Below are 19,518 nucleotides of genomic sequence, written 5' to 3'. Positions count from 1 at the left end.
CTTTAAAAATTAAGAAAAGATTTATAAAAATAAAATAAGATAAAGTTAACATAATTCATGCCTCAGAGGTATAATAATTATAGTGAATCTACTTCCTCCTCTTCTTCTCCAGCAATGTGCAAACTGTAATTCTTTGCTTTTGATTTTCCAGTAAACAAGGGCTGTTGTCCCATGTGTTCACAGAACCAGGGGTCTTCTATTACTCCGACCAGAACTTCCAGGAAGCGGCGGAGTACATCGGCACCGTGATTGTCAAACCCAAACCTAAAGAGCACCGGGTCATGATAACAGAGAATGGGTTCGATCCAGGTACAGCAATGCATTTACTTATGTAGATTGAGCAGTTGTAATTCTCAAGTGACCACAGGGGGTTTTGAACCAGCGACCTTTCGGTTACTGGCCTAATGCCCATGTCCACTGAGCCATATGCTCCAAGAGTTTGTAGTGCATTCCAGGTAAAATGTAATGATATGAATCTAAAACATTTCCTTTTGAATACAGTGTACTTTTATATGATTCTGATTGCAAAGATGCCTGTACCCTGCATTTAATCTATGTTATCTGTGTACCATGGGGTACACGACAATGAGAATGAGAACTTAAAACAGTATTTTCAGTAGAAAAGAGAATGCAGCACAAACATGTAACTATGCTATGTTAAAATGATTTGTATTTATTTCTAATATCAATCAATTGCACATAATATTTACAATCTATATTTATATGTTACCATATCAGATGAAATAGATAACAATTTTGAATTCTTCATTCCAACAGAAATAGTTAGAATCAGGACAGGGGAGAGAATCTGGTTTTACTGGAACCCCATTGTGTTCTCCAAGAAGAGTATCCAGGTACTGCTGAAAGAAATAGAAAAATGTCTGAACCCCACAACCAAGCGGCCGGCAACACCAGATGATGAATGTATGTACTCAGTAAAGAAAGAGAAATTCAAAAGAGAATTGAAGCTCCAGAATTTAAAACAATTAATTTAATGTTTCATAAGAAAATTAGTACATGTACCATATTAAGTAGATACGTCTAAGCATATAAATTTTTTGAACTGTCATTCTAGCAGTAAATGCAGCTTGAATATTTTTACATCTTCTTTTTAAGCAGTTACAGATACTTGAGTCTTAATTAATCTAGCCTGTACATCTAGATATGAGCTTAACCATTTTAATAATAATGAAATGTATTCAAACAGTATCATAAATGATTGTAAATTGAGCAACTGTTTGAAAATTGTTGATTTTGGTTCCAGCTAAATACCAGCACCCCGATGAGGAGACGGTGAAGCTGGTGACAGACGTGGGGTTCGCCACCGTGTTCTACTCCACCACCGGCGTGTACCACTACCGAGTGCGGAACTCCAATGTGTGCTCGGTCATCGTCAGCCCCGGGGAGAAGGTCAGTGGGCGGGGTTCTTTATGTGTATAGATATTTGTCAATCAGTATGACTGTGTGGGACCATATTGTAATCTGTGGAAACGTTAATGCATGAATTCCTGGAAGTTATGCGAATTTTACAGTACTGGCACATGTATCTAGTTTCTACCTGAGTGTCTATATATCAGAAATACTTATTATGAGAAAAACTTGAAATAAGAATGTCTTGTACATGTAAATAATAATTATATAGATATTTCACTTACACTTTAATTTTGAATATCATACACTAATTATTTAAGTGAAATATTTGGAATGCTAGTATGTAATATTTTGGGAACTTCTAGATTTTAGGGATAATTTGTAAAATGCAACTACTTTCTGAAAAAATATTACATGTACTTCAAATTTATTTTTCTGGATTTTGTAGTTTTGCAAAGGCAAAACAGAAAATGATATCCTCCAATATTCACCTAAATCTCTAGATTTTGTAGTTTTTTGTAAACAGAAACTAATCCAGTGTGCTGACCTGAAATTTCCTTTTTCAGAACCACACCATCCACCTGACAGACAGTGGACCAGAACAGAAGGTCATCATGTCGGTCCGCCCCAACGACCGCGTCTGGTGGGTCTGGCAGAGCACCAAGAAGCAGCACAATGTCATCCAGGTCTCCCACCAGGGGAACCCCATCCCCGGGGGGTTCTGTAGCGGAATGGCCAGGGACTCCCCATCTGCCTTTGTGCATACCTTCCAGTCTCCAGGAGTGTTTTATTACAAAAGGTAAGGGAGTTGGTGAGATGGTTTTAAGGTTTTTCATCTGTCTGCAGACATGAACATAGAAAATGTTATTATTAATAAGGAGTTATAAATAATTGTAACTTGTTACTGAAATACACACATTCAGTCTAGCATACCTTGTTTGTCAAAATTTGACTGAAATGTCCATTTAACTTGACAATTCGAATCGCTTAGATCAGTAAAAGTTATCTCCCTTATTATAGAGTCATTGTACCTGAAATTTATAACAAGCAAATTCTGTTATCTGGATTTACATGCAGCTGTGGGACTGTTCATTTTTAGTACTATTTAAGTCCAAATGATTATTTCAGTGAGAGTCTGCCAAAGATTTTCGGAGCTGTTGTTGTGACCACCCAGCCTGTCGTGCACGAGGTTGAGGTGGGACCCATCATCCGCCCCGATCCTATCTCGGTCAAAGTTCATGACATTGTCTGCTGGATCTTCAGCAGCCCACAGAAAGAGAACGTGTTGGAGATAGACCACCCAGATCAAGTGCTGGAAAACCTGAAGTGTGAGGGAGTAAGCCCAAGGTATGCTGTTCATTTGTGTACAGAAAGTCTGACTGTCAAATTGTCAGTATGTTTCTATATTCTTCAACTGTCATTCTGTCACTGTCAGTTGATAAGTTCTTTCACCAGATTTGATCTTGTTCCATTTTCAGATGTTGTTTAAGCAAGGCAATTGACAGAACTGGAGTCCTGCATTTCTTCAGCAAGTCCTTCAACAAACAGAAGAAGAGCATTGATAACGTATGTCCTTGTTGCTGTCAGAATGACATTCCTCCTCTTTTCATGGGCAAAAAATTTTGAGACTATATGATGCATTTATTTCTTTTTTAATGTTTTGCAAATGGAAGATGACTGCATGTAATACATGAATTCGTTGATTTTTTGTCAGTATCTGGAGGATGCCAGATTTAGCAGTGTGATCAGTGATGAACGCTATGACAACACTGTTATTAAGTTGGACAAACAGGGATTTCATCCCCATTTTGTATATGTACAGAAGGTTTGTATAGCTGAAAAAAACTTATACATGTAATCTGTTGTTTATGTGTCAGTGATCCAGGATTGACTTTGTCTTTTAATATTCGATTCTGTGCTAACTCCACATCATTTTCTAGCATTAATTTTTGGATTACTCTGACATGTATAACTTTTGATATCTATTACACAAATTTGATTTTCGGAAAGAGACTGATTGATCCAGCTTGTACATTGGTTGATTTTACAGGGAGAGAGTGTCAGGTGGAGTTGGATAAATTCAGAGGAGGAGCACAACATCATCCATGTCACCTCCCCCGACAGCAAGGTAGGAGAAAGGGGACTGTTTATAGAGGGGATGTGATATACAAGTGGGGGGTTGGGGTAGGGGTGGGGGGTAAAGAGGGGGGCACTGTTGTGTAGAGGGAATTTGAGGAGGGAACAGGAAAGGGGGGCATTGTGTGGTGAGGGGGTGGGTGGGGCAGAAAAGGATGCTCGGTGTGTAGATTGGATGTGACGGGGGGGGGGGGGGGGGGGGGGGGGGGGGGGGGACAGGAAATGGGGCATGGTGTGTAGAGGGAATATGATGTCAAATTGTGCTGTGGGGTTGCATGGGAGGCTTTCATTGATATTATTCTATGATTAGTTTTATGATAATTTTTTTATTTTTTAAATCAGTGTAAAAGAAGACCCTATCTGGGATTTTATTTTTTTAATTTTATATATATTTTAAGTTATTTTGATAGTTTTGTATGCACAAATATTTCACTTACTGTTATCAAGGAAACTCAGGGCAGAATGAACCCAAAAGTGAGTTGATTCAGTATCATCAGATTCTGGAATAGCTGTACCTGTCATGTATTAATAGGGATATTTCTATTCTTCCCTCTAAACTTGTACACCTCTGATATTGGCACTCCTACATGTATTTATCAGTGAGATCTACGGAATCCTACAACATAGCTATGATATTAAATATATGATCTAAATTAAAGATATTACATTCTTTGAATTGTAACTCTGGTTAAAATGTTTCAACACTTCAGTTATGAAAAGAGTTTTATATGTTTGCATGTACACAACCAATTGTATTTATTTTTTTCATTTACCATTAGTCTTGACTCTGATCCTCTGTCTCTCTAATTTAGAACCTTTTTCCTGTATCAAATTTTCTTATCTCCCTTTTTGGAAACTGAGTTATTTACATGTTAGTAACTATTTACAATTAATAGAGATCGACATTCATTTTATGATTGATTTATTCACTGTGATAATGCAGAACATTTCCCTTAGCTGCATGTTTGGTTGGTATAGATACTTTAAGAACAGCTTTAGAAATTTTACATTAATTTGGTTTAATTTCAAATTTTTATTTCAGTTTGTGCTTTAACTTAATTTTACAGATATTTTTTGTAATTAAATTTTATTATTAATAATGATTTACCTGTATTTTATGATACATTGTAGCTTGTCTATATGAAAATCTAAATTGCATGATTATATGTATACTGTAGTTGTTTAAAATGAATGATGTATTATATTTTCCAGCTGATGTTTGGTGCCTCTCCAGGATCCTTATCCAAAATGTTAATCTATCTTTTCTATTTAATAAACAGGAGCCCCTTAACGTTGTCAGTGGTGTTAAATCATTTAACAGTGGCAAACCAGTGAAAAATAACAGTTTTCTTTACACTTTTGATGAGCTTGGAAATTTCACAGTGGCTTCCCAGGGTGCACCTGGATATGCCTGTACCGTTAATGTCATTTCAACAGGTAAATAACCATCCATTTATACGAAAACAACTTAATCATTTATTTTATGTTGTTTAATTAGGTCCCCATCAAAGACAAAATAGTAACTGGAATAAATGGTTTTCGAAGTGGTGTTTTGGAGAAAAATCGGGAGTTTTTGCACACATTTGATAGGATTGGACAATATTTTGTAATGTCTGAAGGGGCACCAGATGAAATTTGTACTGTGTTTGTCGTGGATGGTAAGAGAAGAGTGGAAACTGGATTTGGGCTTGTCTATTAATGCGGCTAAAATGCGTTTATAGATTATTAAATGGATCTAACAAATCGACATTTATTTAGAGATTTTCTTTCAGAAGTGCTGACTTTGTGTGCATTTTAGAAGAATAATTATGTTTCAAGAAAGTTGATCAAAGATGTAGTTGGCTTAATATCTGCAGCCTGCATGGTCATCTAGATGTTATGTTTCATATGATGACTATAGAGTCAAAAGTGCTTTTAATTACTAGAAGTTATGTGAATTTACTGTCTAGAATAAACTTTGACACTCCTAATTATATATCTTCACTAAGGAAATATGCTAAAGTAAGGAATTAATTAAATATTTTCTACAATTTCTAAATCTTAGTACTGCATATTATTATAGTCAAACTGCTTGGCAGTGCTTGCAAATACATGTATTAAGCAGAAAGAACAGAAAAACATTGTGGATTAATTAGTTGACTTGTATTATGTAAAATGAAATCATGTTTAAAAAAAATAAAATGAATGATAAGACTAAAGAAGCAGTACAATGTCAATAAACTGTTTAAAGTTGGTGCCATTATAGAGTCTGTCAAAATTAAATGCCTCTTAGAGTTTATAATTTGACCGTCTGGAGCTTTTACATATTAATTGTTTTGATTTTGATGTGCTTTTGTATCAAATACTTTTTGGAGTGTATGAGTATGCAGTTATAATTTTATACCCCTTTTACAAATACAAGTCTAAAAAAATATAGCTCATATATAAAATATGTCAACATTTTTTATTTTGTGATTGCATGCCAGAGTGTGTAAATTATATGCGATGAATTACTTGCGATTCTTAACTCTTTTAAGATTTTAAGTTGAATTTAAAAAGTTAATGTAAGTAAATTACCCTGTTATTTAATCATAAGCTAACCTTGAATTACACGTATCTTTGGAATCAGATAAATTGGGTCTTTTCTGTTATTAGCTGAGCATGTGAAGGAGCCCACCATTTCAAGCAACTCCATCAATGGCGGCACCATCGACCAGTTCAGCAAGATCGAGTTGACGTGCGAGACCCTGGGATCCAAAATCTTCTACACCACCGACGGATCCCCACCTGAACTTCACATTGAATCAGCTAAGGTATCTATTATAGATTTGTATTTGATTTGAAATTCCCATCTGAACTTCATACGAAATCGACCAATTTGAAAATATATGAATAGCTATAGACTGCTCTGCAGATACGTATACCGGTACATTGAAACATTTCTTATCAGCCAATCAATAGGGCATAAGACCTTAATGTACTTTATTGGTAAAAGATTAGTTAAACATCTTGGCCTGCATTTTTTTTTTTTTGAATATTGATTTCCATTAGATCATGCCCAAAATTTGTTTTAGCCAGAAAGTGATTTTGATAATAATACTGCCATCTATAATGTGTAAGAACTCTCCAGGAAAGGAGTTAAGTTTGCTTAGTAATGGCAGACAAGGGGGTTTAATTTAAATATTCCCATAAGCTTTTATAAATCTTACTAGACCTTGATAGATAAAACTCAAAATGTATTTTGTGACTGAAATGTTCACCTGTTTTTGTTTCTGTTCCTATAGCTATACAACCCTGAAAAGGGAGTTGTCCTCAGAAAGCACGGGCTGTGCTTTATAAGAGCAATGGCTGTGAAGGAGGGGCTACTCAATAGCTCCATCTTTACTTCGAAGTGAGTACTGGTTGTTAACAATTTCATAGGTAAATCGGTGCAGTGTGTGGGATCTTTTAAGTTTTGTGAATGGATTTCTAAACTGTGTAACTGTTTGATGGAGCATACATACACCATGGATTGTCTAACTATATCACTTCCAAAGAAGTAGGTCACATTTATATGGACATATATTTCATATTCTGTGGTACTGTAAAAATTGAATTTGTTTTTTAAGTAAGTTAAAATATATTACCCACAATTTTCTGGCATATATTACAAAACTTCAATTTTAAAAAAAATACCAATACAAGAAAATTTTAACCAGGAGAAATTTAATGAACTAATAAATGACAGTTCGCATGGACTAGCTAGCATTTACTTTCAACTGTAAGTTTTACACATTGGTGTAGAGTACATGTAATTCACTTTTCAATTGTTTTGTTGTTTCTTTGCAGACGTTACTGGATTTTGCCAAAGGAAGGAACTACAGAGGATACCGGTAGCTCATCAGAGACAGAATCTTCTGACCAGACACAAAAGAAGGTCCCTCAGGTTAGTGGCAATATTTCTTCATTTTCAATAGGCATAGTTTGCAAAAAGCCCTGTATAATCTATATGACAGTGAAAAGATTTCTTGTACCAAGTTTTTTGAAAATCAAATTTGCAAATACAGTGTATTTATTTTCTTATAATTATCTAAATCAAAGAATGAATGTTCACTAGTGTTTTAATGTTATGCAAAAAAAAAAGAAGTTTGGTATTAATAATCATAAATTTTATATATGCTCTTACTTTTGCAATTTTTATGTATATATAGTGGTTTATAAAGGGATGCTTCAAAGTGCAATTTTAATATTTCTGCAAAAGAGTGTATTTGATATTGTGAATGAAAAAAAATTATGTTGGAGTCGTCTGCTCTTTGTTCTTCAGAAGAATGACAACTGGGATTGGTGGAGCTGTGCTCCGACCATCAAGGCTTGCTTCACTGACCCCGGGGTGATGGAGGTCTTCTGGGAAGAACCTAATGCGGTCCAGAAAAAACTTATTAAAGGCTACCAGGTACAGTACTAAAGTGAATGCTAAATGTGTGCCAGAAAAAAATTATTAAATAAATGTAACAGTAATATTTCCCAAGTATTCCCAAATCGGGTTAATTCAACTGCTGCATTGAATATTATTTCATAATTATTGCATTGTTGAATGGGAGGATGACACAATTTTTCGAATAAATCAATTAGGATATTGAAAATGAGTAATTCTCCTTTGCAAACTTTGGATCAGTGAGCTGCATCATATTTTGAAAATTTTGACTTGAGAAACTTAAGTTTGAATTATTTTTTTCATACTAAATTATTCAAATAATAAAAGAACCCAAAAAAATATATTTTATTTTTATGAATTGTGTGATTGATTCCAGCTAGTGTCTTTTATTTAATTCCTGAGAGTCAAATTGAGTTTTAGCAATAACATTGCTGTTACAGTACCAGTAGCTATTTTAGTTGTTTTAGCTCTTTGCAGTTTGCGTTTACTTGGTGGATCCCTTTGTATGCAATGAATATTAATTAATACAATGATGATGCATTTTTGAGATATATGATAGAATTGCCCTCCTTTCTACAGATATTCCTGAATGGCGTGTCGTACTGCGACATCTTCCCCGCCACCAACAATAGTCTGAACATCACGGGACTGGCAGGGAATCGACTGTACGAGGTCTACGTAGAGGTGTACTCGGTTGACAAGAAGCTCAACCCCCAGACCTCCAACAAACTGGTCAGTTGTCCTAATTAAAGTAACAGATAAATTGTAGTCATTAAATGCACAAAAACCCAACACACTCAGATAAACTTAAGACATTACACAAACTGGTGATTTGTCTATACACCATTCACTTCTGTTAAATGAATTACTACTCCTGTACACCTTTAGGTATAGACATGTCTTGTGTTCAAAGTCTTTTGTGTTCGAATGCAAAAAAAAATTAAAAGAAATTGGTTGATTTCCTCTTATTTTAGGATGCAAACATGACTTTAAAAAAAATTAACCATGATAGATTATCCATCACATATTTAGCATTTCCTTATTTCATAGTTGGATATATGATGCATGTATAAGTATAAACTGTATCAACCTCTCATGACAAATTCAAAATTGACCATCTGTTTCATAAATACAGATTTGAAATTAATTGAATAAATGTAAAAGAAAGTAATGCAATACTGATATTGGCGATTGTTCTTTCCCCAGACAATGAAAGTACCACTGATGACCAAGGAGGGCGGCCCAGTGATCTCCCTTGAGCGGGCCAACAAGCCGGACGCCCTGGTGGTGGTGTGGATGTCCATAGATACCACCGAGTACCCCATCAAGGGCTACCTCGTCTTCCTCAACCAGCAGCAGTGTGGTTCCATGGTAAGAATATTAATTCAGGCCATACTTAAAAAAATGTTTGTTAGGAATTGCCGTCTCAAGGTCTTTTGACCCAGGAGGGAGGAAAGGAAGAATTTTTTTTTAATTTTTCAAACTTGAAGAGTAATTAACTAATTAAAAATTGGTAAAAAATAAAAATCTCCCTATAAATAAAAAAGTTCTTCATTTTTTGCTAATCAAATTTTATTAGCGGGGGTATTTCAATGAGGCGGGACGCAGTTCCAAACAAACAATCGTTTTATTTTGGCCTCAGTTCTTATACATGCAGTTTCTACAGTGTTACAGAATGTCCAATACATTTACATCATTGACAAGTTTATGGTCCAATGTACTGTAATTTTTTTTTTTAAATGCAAGGAATTAATTACTATGAAAAATCAATAAAATCCTTTTACATTCGAAAATTCTGCCAAGTAAACTGCGTTAACCTTCAACCAAAATTTACTAAATACATGTAAATATGTACATGCAAGTTTGTGATTTATAGGTTGATGAAGTACAATATTTTAAAAATTAAGCCAGTGATGAGGTGTAAATTTACTGCATTATGAAATTTACATGTAAATTTTGAGATTTTCTGCATGTATTCATTATGGGTTTTTAGGAGCATTGTTTATAAAAAAAATCTTTTTAATTTAATTTTTACTTGATGTAAATAAAAAAAATCATTCATTTATCACTATTTATAGAAATTAAATACACAAATAGCCTCAAGAAGTAAAAAGGAATTAAGTTTAATAATAATACAGTGTTCGATGAAAGAATATAAATTCAATCAGGTTATCTCAAAGCTAAGATATATGAAAGACATTAAGAGCTCAAAGGAAATGTTAACTATAGGATTGTATTTAAAACATATTGAGTAGTAATTGAAATCACCACTTTTAATCTCTCAATGAAATAACATGTCTGGATCTACCCTCTGAGCATAAAGAATTTAAATCCCACAGCTCAGTGTGGAAAGAGGTGATAATTACATGTTGTATACTTCAATTTGTATTTCTCACATTAACCGAAGTTTCATAAGGTCATTTTCACTTTGAAATAAATTTATTATTCATATTTTTTTTTGATTCATGAAAATAACAATGAAATAATTTTTCGAAAAAAAAAGCACATAATCCTAGTTAAATGTTTTGTTCAGAATGTGTTGTAACTATGATCATAAAAGAATTATACATGAGCTGGTTCCAGGGCTTTGTTTAGAATATTTAAATCCCTGAGCCCGGTGTATGTTAAGGAGACCGATCCGTTCTGAAGTTTGAATAGACTTTGTGCTTGATAAGGCAGCTAATATTATTAGCAACATGACTTTAAATGTCTGTATTCTGGTTTTTCATGACATGTAGTGGTATATACTTATATGAATCCAATGGTTTCATTTGACAGTATGTAAAGCTAGGTTATTCCAAATTGTTTGCAGCGTTTTGGAGCATTTTACTGTGTATATTCATCTTTGAATTGCATGGATTTTAAATTTTTCATTGGGAATGTTATAAAAATTCAGCTTTTGTCTTTGTGAAGTTTGGAATTCTTTATTTTTTAACTAAAGGTAAGATATGGATTTTTAGCTCACCTGAGCTGAAAGCTCAAGTGAGCTATTCTGATCACTTTTTGTCCGTCGTCCGTCCGTCCGTCCGTCTGTCCGTCCGTCTGTCCGTCTGTCCGTCTGTAAACTTTTTACATTTTGAACTTCTTCTCTAAAACCGCTTATCCAATTTCAACCAAATTTGGCACAAAGCATCCTTATGGGAGGGCAAATATAAATTGCAGAAATAAAAGTCCGATCTGTATTCAAAGCGGAGAAAACATTGAAACTGTAGAAAAAGGGGGGTGCATTTTTAAAAATCTTCTTCTCAAGAACTACTGATTCCAATTCAACGTAGTTTAGCATAAATTATCCTTATGGGAAGGAAAATATAAATTGCAAAAATTAAGGTCTAATTCTGTTTCAAATCTGAGTTATTACGAAAATAATAATAAAGGAAAGGCGTGTTTCAATCAGTTTAATAGCTTCGGATTCGGCATCCGGTAAAATGGGTAGACAAGACTTGGCCTGGGCAAAACAAAAGATTGGCAGTTATTAATCTGCCAATTTCATTAAAATTTGGGGATATTTGATTGACCCGTATATTTGTATTTGCTGAAAATATTGCTGCAAAATAATGCGTATTTGGAATTAACGATTGCCGATCTGCCCCGGCTTTTATTTTGCCACGGCCCGGGTTTGCGTACCCATTTTACCAAGACTCGTATTCCATACTTCTAAAACGAGGTTCTTTGTTTAAAGCAGCCATGACATTATACGAAAAAGGGTCGATCTGACTATGATGAATTTGCTTGTTGTGCAACAGTTCGCGTATGAAGGGAAATTTTTGAAACATGAAAAATATATTGGTGCCGATTTTGTGAAGTAAATTGAGGCTAAATATTTCAATGCGTTGACAGTTTTCACACATGACGTTGATGTTAGCTTGTTCTGATTTTCGTTTCGTTTTCATTATTTATGCTTTGTAACCTGGAAACTGTCGTCTGTATTTCGTGATTTTTACGTATCAAATCAAACAGAGACTTCGGTAAATCAAACAGTTACGTTAACTGTTTACCTGCGCAAATTAAGCAAAATCTGATGTAGGAGTACTGAAATACAATTCATTCTATCGGTAATTCGGCATTATCTTTTGCGTAATGGTAGATTAATGCAATAGGTTTTTGTTGAGATGCTCGGCATTTTCTCTAGTTCATTCAGTTTGATATCGCTTACGGAAATATGTAGGTATATACATGTATATATATGATTCATTTCGAAAAAATAAACTGTGTTCTTTATTTGTTATACATGTAGTGCATGTTTCTTGTGTTTTATTGTTTACAATTTCTATTTACTAACCATATTTGAGTGTTAAGCTTCGAATTATAAGCAGATACAGAGATTTGCTCACAATTCTATGTTTGTACTCGCTAAAGATTAAATCAAAGTACTGATAGTACTGAAAAGCGATAACCCAGCTTCTGTATGTATATAACAGATATATGTATATAGCATTTCAGCTTCTGTATACGCACTATATTTCCTCATCACTGCATGACAGTCCCTGCAATGATGTATGTAAGCCCCGTACATTAATTTCACAATAGCCCGTAAATTAGATTCACAATAACCCGTGCAGTTATGTGCATAAACCCCTGAAACTGGTTCCCTAACCAGTTTAAATGATGTATACTTTTGCTTATAGGGGGCGGTTATTCGATGCACCGTAAGTTGAAGTCTAACGACAATAAAGCGCTGAGCTATGCTCAGCGCTTTAAAAAGTAAAAAAAAATTGTCAATATTTATTACGAAAATTTTCAAAATCTGTTCTTCCAGAAACCAACTTATTGAATTGTAAACTTAACCTTTTTAGCTCACCTGAGGATGGGGCCACAATGGGGGGTTGAAGTTTAACAAATGAATATATAGAGTAAATCTTTAGAAATCCTCTTCTCAGAAACTAATCGCCGAGGAAAGCTGAAACTTGTGTGGAAGCATCCTCAGGTAGTGTAGATTCAAGATGTGAAAATCATGACCCCAGGGGGTAGGATGGGGTCACAATGGAGGGTCGAAGTTTAACATATGAATATAAAAAGTAAATCTTTAAAAATCTTCTTCTCAGAAACTAATTGGCCAGGAAAGCTGACACTTGTGTGGATGCATTCTTATGTAGTGAAGATTCAAATTTGTGAAAATCATGACCCCCGGGTGTAGGGTGGGGCCACAATGGGAGATCGACGTTTTACATAGGAAAATATAGAGTAAATCTTTAAAAATCTTCTTCTCAGAAACTAATCGGCCAGGAAAGCTGAAACTTGTGTGGAAGCATCCTCAGGTAGTGTTCATTCAAAGTTGTGAAAATCATGACCCCCGGGGGTAGGGTGGGGCCACAATGGGGATCGAAGTTTATCATAGGAATATATACAGTAAATCTTTAAAAATCTTCTTCTCAGAAACTAATTCGCCGGCAAAGCTGGAACTTGTGTGGAAGCATCCTCAGGTAGTGAAGATTCAAAGTTGTGAAAATCATGACCCCTGGGGGTAAGGTGGGGCCACAATGGGGGATTGAAGTTTAACATATGATTATATACAGTAAATCTTTAAAAATCTTCTTCTCAGAAACTAATTAGCCAGGAAAGCTTAAACTTGTGTGGAAGCATCCTCAGGTAGTGTAGATTCAAATTTGTGAAAATCATGACCCCTGGGGGTAGGTTTGGGCCACAATGGGAGGTCGATGTTTTACATAGGAATAAAGGTGGGGCCACAATGGGGGATTGAAGTTTAACATATGATTATATACAGTAAATCTTTAAAAATCTTTTTCTCAGAAACTAATCAGCCAGGAAAGCTGGAACTTGTGTGAAAGCATCCTCAGGTAGTGTAGATTCAAAGTTGTGAAAATAATGATCCCCAGGGGTAGGATGGGGCCACAATGGGGGGGGGGTCAAAGTTTAACAAAGGAATATATAGGGTAAATCTTTAAAAATCTTCTCAGAAACTAATCAGCCAGATAATTCTTTATAATTGTTAAGACTTTGGCCCAAGGACAATTCTTTGGCCTCACGAGAAGGTTTAGAGTTTGATGTACGTTTATATCCCATATATAAACTATTGTTAGGGATCTTTTTTAGAACTGCAATACTCAACATATGATATGACTATAAAATCATCCTGTTAGAAAAGGCACGAATGATTATAAACATAAGAATATCCAAGGGAAAATGGATTTTATTTATACAGGATTTACATGAATTATTGTACATTGTCCAGATAGTTTGTATTATGACTCCATTGAGCTGATTTTATCCTACCTATTGTTCCTCAGGTGAGCGATGTGGCCCATGGGCCTCTTGTTGTATTTTTATAATTAAGAGTCCTCTAATGACTTTATATATGAATCACTCCATCTCTCAGAAATTTTCCCCAAATTTATGTTAAAAATATAGTCCAGTATTTTCGCATTCACATATTGAAGGGCTATAATGTTGTACATGTACTGTCATTTGATAAAAAAAAACAACAATTGAATTTGACCTTAAATCGTTTACTGTACCATGGACACTCTACATATGATGAAGTTGTTGAGAGACATTCTGAAATAGTATCAGAATTAAATAGATCAAAATGTGTATAGGATTGACAGAAAATTAGTTGTCAAATGTGTAATTTGATAAAAACAAACAAACTAGGTAGGCATCTTTTAATTACTAAAAACGATTTTTTTTTTGTATTGAAATGGGTTTTTTTTTCATATAAATTCAATTGCAACACTTTTTGGTATAAATAAAACACACAAGGAGCTGACACATTCATGTTTAAAAACTGTAAGGTTTTTTATTTGTTTGGGGTGGGGGGTGTCTGTATGTTTGTCCATGGAGACTTTTTGTGGGGAATTTTCCACAAGGAACACATAATGTCATTTCATTTGAATTTGATCAATTCCATTTGATCAAATTCTTTGTCTGGTTGTTAATTACTTAGAAAACAACTGAAAACAATGCACGTTTTAATCGTATTTATTTAGACTATAGTGTCTGTAAATCATGAGGTGTTCAGAATTCTGTGATAGCTGCACAGTGTGTGTTTAAGGGTGATGTTTAAATGTGCATCCAGTATATTCAAATATCAGCATCGAAGTGCAAATTTTAATAAAAGCTAATTATCTCTAAAATATTTTCTCAATGAAATGCTCTCCGTTTCACCAACACCTTTCCCAAGAAACTGCTTGAGTCATACGTGTTAAAGGTTATTTTACCATTGCTGGTCAATTAATTGATTTCAATTTTCAACCAGACGGAAAAGCCATTTTGCATGTTTGTAGAAGAGTTTGCACAAGGAATTTTTCCCCATTTTTACATACCCCGTGTTTGAACAGGGCATAATGCTTCCAAAAGCCTATTGATTGCAGACAGCTCCTTCCATTATTCTCTGTTTCTGTTTAATTTCTGTTTTCCCTACACACAATTCTAGTGGTATATTTATTCCTATAAAATATATATTGTTCTTAGACACCCAGAAAAAAAAATTTTACACTCAATAACAAAACAGAAATTCCTGTTCACCTGAGACACTTGCAATCATTGGTTTTTATTTATTGTTGAAGGTACGCGCGAAAAAAATGCTCAATTATTCATGATGACATTCTCACGTTTTCTGTCAGGGTCCGCAGAACTCTTGACTCAATTGAAGTTTCCTATAGCAACCTTGTTTTATTTTTTTTTTCTCAGCTTGTGCCTGATCCAGACAAGAATCGGTGTAAGGTTTTCATTGGTGGATGCGAGTTAGAAAAAGAGCATAAGATCTATGTAGTAGCTCTACCTAAAGGTAAATTGAAATAATTTTCTTGAGTTGAAATTTTTCTCTTGCCGTGTGTTTAAAGCTTTTATTTGTAACATTTTTCAGACCCATTTCTATGAGATGAATTACAGCTATTTTTTGTTCTAAATTGTTCTTAAAATTGCATTACGAATCATGATCAATAATAGATTGTCTTGGTAGGCAAATTTGAATATAATTTTTTTTTTTTTTTTGGGGGGGGGGGGGGGGGGGGTACATGGGATGTAAACATTAGTTTGTATGATACACCCAGGAATTAATTTAAAGTATAATTTTCTTGTAATTTTACAGCATGCATTTATTTTTGCCTTTTTGCTTCTAAATAAAATAGTGATCTAGAAGAGCAACTGGGTTTATCAGCACAATAAACATTTGAAATAATCATTTATTTATAATATACCGGTATATTGTATATAATAATATAATAAGCATATCACCCTTTTCATTTGTGTATATTGTTTTATAATCAGATGGTTCTATTGGTAAGTGTCCTGCAAGTCAGACGCACACAACTTTAGTCTATTAGTCAGATCAGAGATCTAATTCATTGTGGTGTTAGTGCTTCAGTGGCTTTACGATTAAAATTTACGTGAGAAAATGGAAAAATTAATATTTCATGATTTTTTAAATCAATTTTTTTTTTGTTGATTAAATGCATTTAAAGCTTAATCAAAAGAAGTAAATTGTAGGTGTATTCATTTAATTCTCTCTTAAAAATTTTTTTTCTGTAATGGTATCATTATTCGATGTCAGTAGTAATACGCTCTGCTATAAAAGCACTTCTGTGTTAACTCTGAGGAAATTAGATGATGGTACACTGATGCCTTTAAAAAGATGAAAGTCTTTGATCAATGATTAAAGTTTATTGCCTCAGTCTGTGAATAAAATTTACATTTACAACAGTTACTGTAATTAGAGCAATACAAGTAGATTAATATATGAGGATTGGTTGTAGATCTTAGTGGCTTATTTATTTAATTGGACAAAATCTGCACATTGAAATTGAATATAGCTTTATGATGGCTAGGTGTCATTTTTAATGTTTAATTATGTGTTATGGCATAACATGTGCTTTGGATTAAATAAAAATAAAAATCAATATAGAATTTCACTTAATTAATATCTAAGATTACAATGTAGGGGGCTTGAATGGTCAATCTAACTGATTTAGATAGCATTTGATTCAGAAGTAATTGCAACTGAAACTTCTTAATTTAGTTCATGATGAACTACTTTTTACCATTATGTTTGAATTCCCTTTCTGATCAATTCACTCCCACCCATAGACTATTACAGACAATGCATATTTGATGCTTTTCATTCTAATATCCTTTATCAAAGCAGGGCCCTTTGAAATGGTTACCATCACAATGGTAGTTTATTTCTTTTATAACCTTGGTTTTACTGAAATTTCATCGTTTCAATGGACGTTACAGACAATGTTGAAGATGGGCGTATGTCCAACGTGATCGAGGTGGTACTGCCGCTGGAGACGTCGCAGATCAAGTTACCGAGCGAGGACGAGCGTCAGGACCAGGAGGAGCTATACCAGGAATACATCGTCATACAGGAAGGAAGTGGATACCTGACTGCCATGGACGGTAGGAACTTCCTGTTTGAAATGTCTCACCACTAGATGGCTTCAAATTTTTTTCTCATAGTGGTTTTGTTTGTAGCTATAAATTTTACTCATCTGGTAGTTGTGATATTAACTTGTGTGGTGGTGATGGAATTAACATTGCTCTTGTTGTGACAATCAGATATTATAATTATTTATATTAATGACTTTTACAAGATTTTAACAAAAGTAAAATTGTTTATCAAATTAATCTATTCAGTGGCATTTTTTAAACAAAAAAATTGATGATTGCAAATTTAAAGCATACAAAATGTCTTATATTTTTCTCAGGCATTTAAAATGTGCCTTATGAGTAAAATTGTTTTCATACAAAGTTATTTTAAAAGGGTTTTAAAATTGAATAAAGTTTGCAAATTTAATGTGCAGTAAAACTGATTGATTCTTACATGCATAACACATCAACTTTATATGGTTTTGTTAATATCTAGACATTTAGCTACCATTAACACCAACAATGTTGAAAACATTATCATTGAAAACAGGCTTTTTTCATGACACACTTAGATATTTTTCATGTATATAATTATTCTTAAACATTTTTGCTTTGGTTTGGTGTGTGGTGTTTAGTTTAAATTTTGATTTGTTTATTTTCTTCCTTTTTGTTTGTTTCGTTTTGTTTTTTAGTTTTGCTTGTGTGTTTATTTCAATCATTCTGTAGTGAAGGGTCATCATATTGAAACTAACAACGTCCCACCACTAACGACCACTTACCAGTACACTTCAAGTAAACGAACCACGGACGGTAAACACTGCTCTCTCAACCTCCACGCTTCACTAAAACCATCTCTTTTCAGTTTTCTTTCTTTCATGCTTTTAAGAATTCTTATATATTTTAAATGCATTTCATGAATTTTTAGAGAAAATACAAATTAATAGTGTTTTCTGATTGATTTTAACTTTCTTATAATATGAAGATAATTTTAACTGACATCCATAGATTATCTAACATGGTAGGTAAATCGGCATTAAAGGCATTATTTAGCAAATATATATATTAAGTTGAAGTAAATGAAGTTTGTTATATAGATAACTTGAGTACATCATGTTTTTCATGTTTTGGGAAAATATATGCTCTGTAAAATGTAAAAGCTAGATTGATATGAATGTTCAGTAATAGATAATATGAATTTTTAAAAAATCAATAAGATTCTATTCTATGAATTGTCAGTGATTATGTGCTAATGAATGACATTTATAACTTGTAAAATTTAATGCATAAAAAACCAGCTGTAACACTCGTCAATTGTTTTGAAATGAAAAGGAAAACTTCAAAATCTTTGATAAAACATGGCTGTTAAAGTAATTAAAACTCAACACACATATAACATCTTTTGACCTTATTTTTTTGGTTTCTTTCAGACAAGAAATCGGGTGCACCCCATGTAGTGGAAGTTGAAGACCCAAGACATAGAGGTATGGTTGCTAGGATTCCACTTTTAAAAATTAAAACAATCTTTTGTAAATTGTATATTAATCTTTGTAGCTCATTTTGCATGCTCCAAGAAGTTGACAAATCTGATCACTTATTAGAATAATCTCTAGACTTATAACCTTTATACATTAGAAAACTCTGAATAAGTGCTAGCATTTCATGCCATTCATAAATCATAAAAATGAAATACTAACAGGTGTGCAACCACTGAAAAAGAGGTCAAATCTACAGTCTAAAACACCGGATTTAATGTCCTCAAGTGCATCCCACAATGCATCTCATCCAATGTCTGCCGATACTTATCGTAACCTACCCACCCCTCTCCCAGACGCCTTGTTTCCAGATGGATACACTACACCAGCTCTGGAATCTCAGTCTCAAATAAGGCCACAATCTCATGCTCAGTCCTTAGCTGATAGAATCGCTGAGCGCCAACGACAGAGAAGTGTTGAGATCGTCAATGAGCATCTCAACTCACGAGCTAACAGTCGAGCCAACAGTGAGTATTACGGGGGCGAGCCAGGCTCGAGAGATATTAGCAGACGTTCGTCTCAGAAAAGTTTTTTTCAACACCCTGCGAGTTCTAGCATGGCAGGGCAGTACTCGGATATAAATCCAATGGTACAGAGGAGGCTTTCTTTGAATATGCAGCGCCCAGAGACGGCCCAAACAGTAATGCACTCTGTTTACTCATCAGGGCCCCAGACACAGGTCATTCAGGCTCCCCCACAACTCAATGTTACTGCTGCCCATGGACAACAGATTATCGATATGGAGAAACCCCGAAGAGC

General features: G+C 34.2%; 1 protein-coding gene across 12 annotated transcripts in view; it reads left to right on the top strand.

Moving 5' to 3' along the window:
• LOC128161530 (uncharacterized) overlaps positions 1–19,518 on the top strand; it is a 63,899-nt gene that overhangs the window by 12,118 nt on the left and 32,263 nt on the right. For 7 of the 12 annotated variants that reach the window (XM_052824838.1, XM_052824830.1, XM_052824831.1 and 4 more), the window contains 20 exons: positions 152–309; positions 778–924; positions 1,265–1,410; positions 1,938–2,170; positions 2,500–2,718; positions 2,850–2,937; positions 3,086–3,196; positions 3,422–3,499; positions 3,955–3,981; positions 4,788–4,944; positions 6,142–6,299; positions 6,771–6,877; positions 7,315–7,411; positions 7,790–7,918; positions 8,480–8,632; positions 9,107–9,271; positions 15,548–15,644; positions 17,093–17,257; positions 17,954–18,037; positions 18,655–18,708. In XM_052824838.1, the coding sequence (XP_052680798.1) occupies positions 152–309; positions 778–924; positions 1,265–1,410; positions 1,938–2,170; positions 2,500–2,718; positions 2,850–2,937; positions 3,086–3,196; positions 3,422–3,499; positions 3,955–3,981; positions 4,788–4,944; positions 6,142–6,299; positions 6,771–6,877; positions 7,315–7,411; positions 7,790–7,918; positions 8,480–8,632; positions 9,107–9,271; positions 15,548–15,644; positions 17,093–17,257; positions 17,954–18,037; positions 18,655–18,708 (2,573 nt within the window). Of the gene's footprint in view, positions 1–151; positions 310–777; positions 925–1,264; positions 1,411–1,937; positions 2,171–2,499; positions 2,719–2,849; positions 2,938–3,085; positions 3,197–3,421; positions 3,500–3,954; positions 3,982–4,787; positions 4,945–5,005; positions 5,166–6,141; positions 6,300–6,770; positions 6,878–7,314; positions 7,412–7,789; positions 7,919–8,479; positions 8,633–9,106; positions 9,272–15,547; positions 15,645–17,092; positions 17,258–17,953; positions 18,038–18,654; positions 18,709–19,518 lie in introns of all 12 variants that reach the window. The other 5 variants (XM_052824836.1, XM_052824835.1, XM_052824839.1 and 2 more) reach the window with 3 other exon arrangements.

This window comes from Crassostrea angulata, chromosome 8 (genome assembly GCF_025612915.1).
Source record: "Crassostrea angulata isolate pt1a10 chromosome 8, ASM2561291v2, whole genome shotgun sequence".
Lineage (NCBI taxonomy): Eukaryota > Metazoa > Mollusca > Bivalvia > Ostreida > Ostreidae > Magallana > Magallana angulata.
This window is presented reverse-complemented; position numbering and strand designations above follow the sequence as displayed.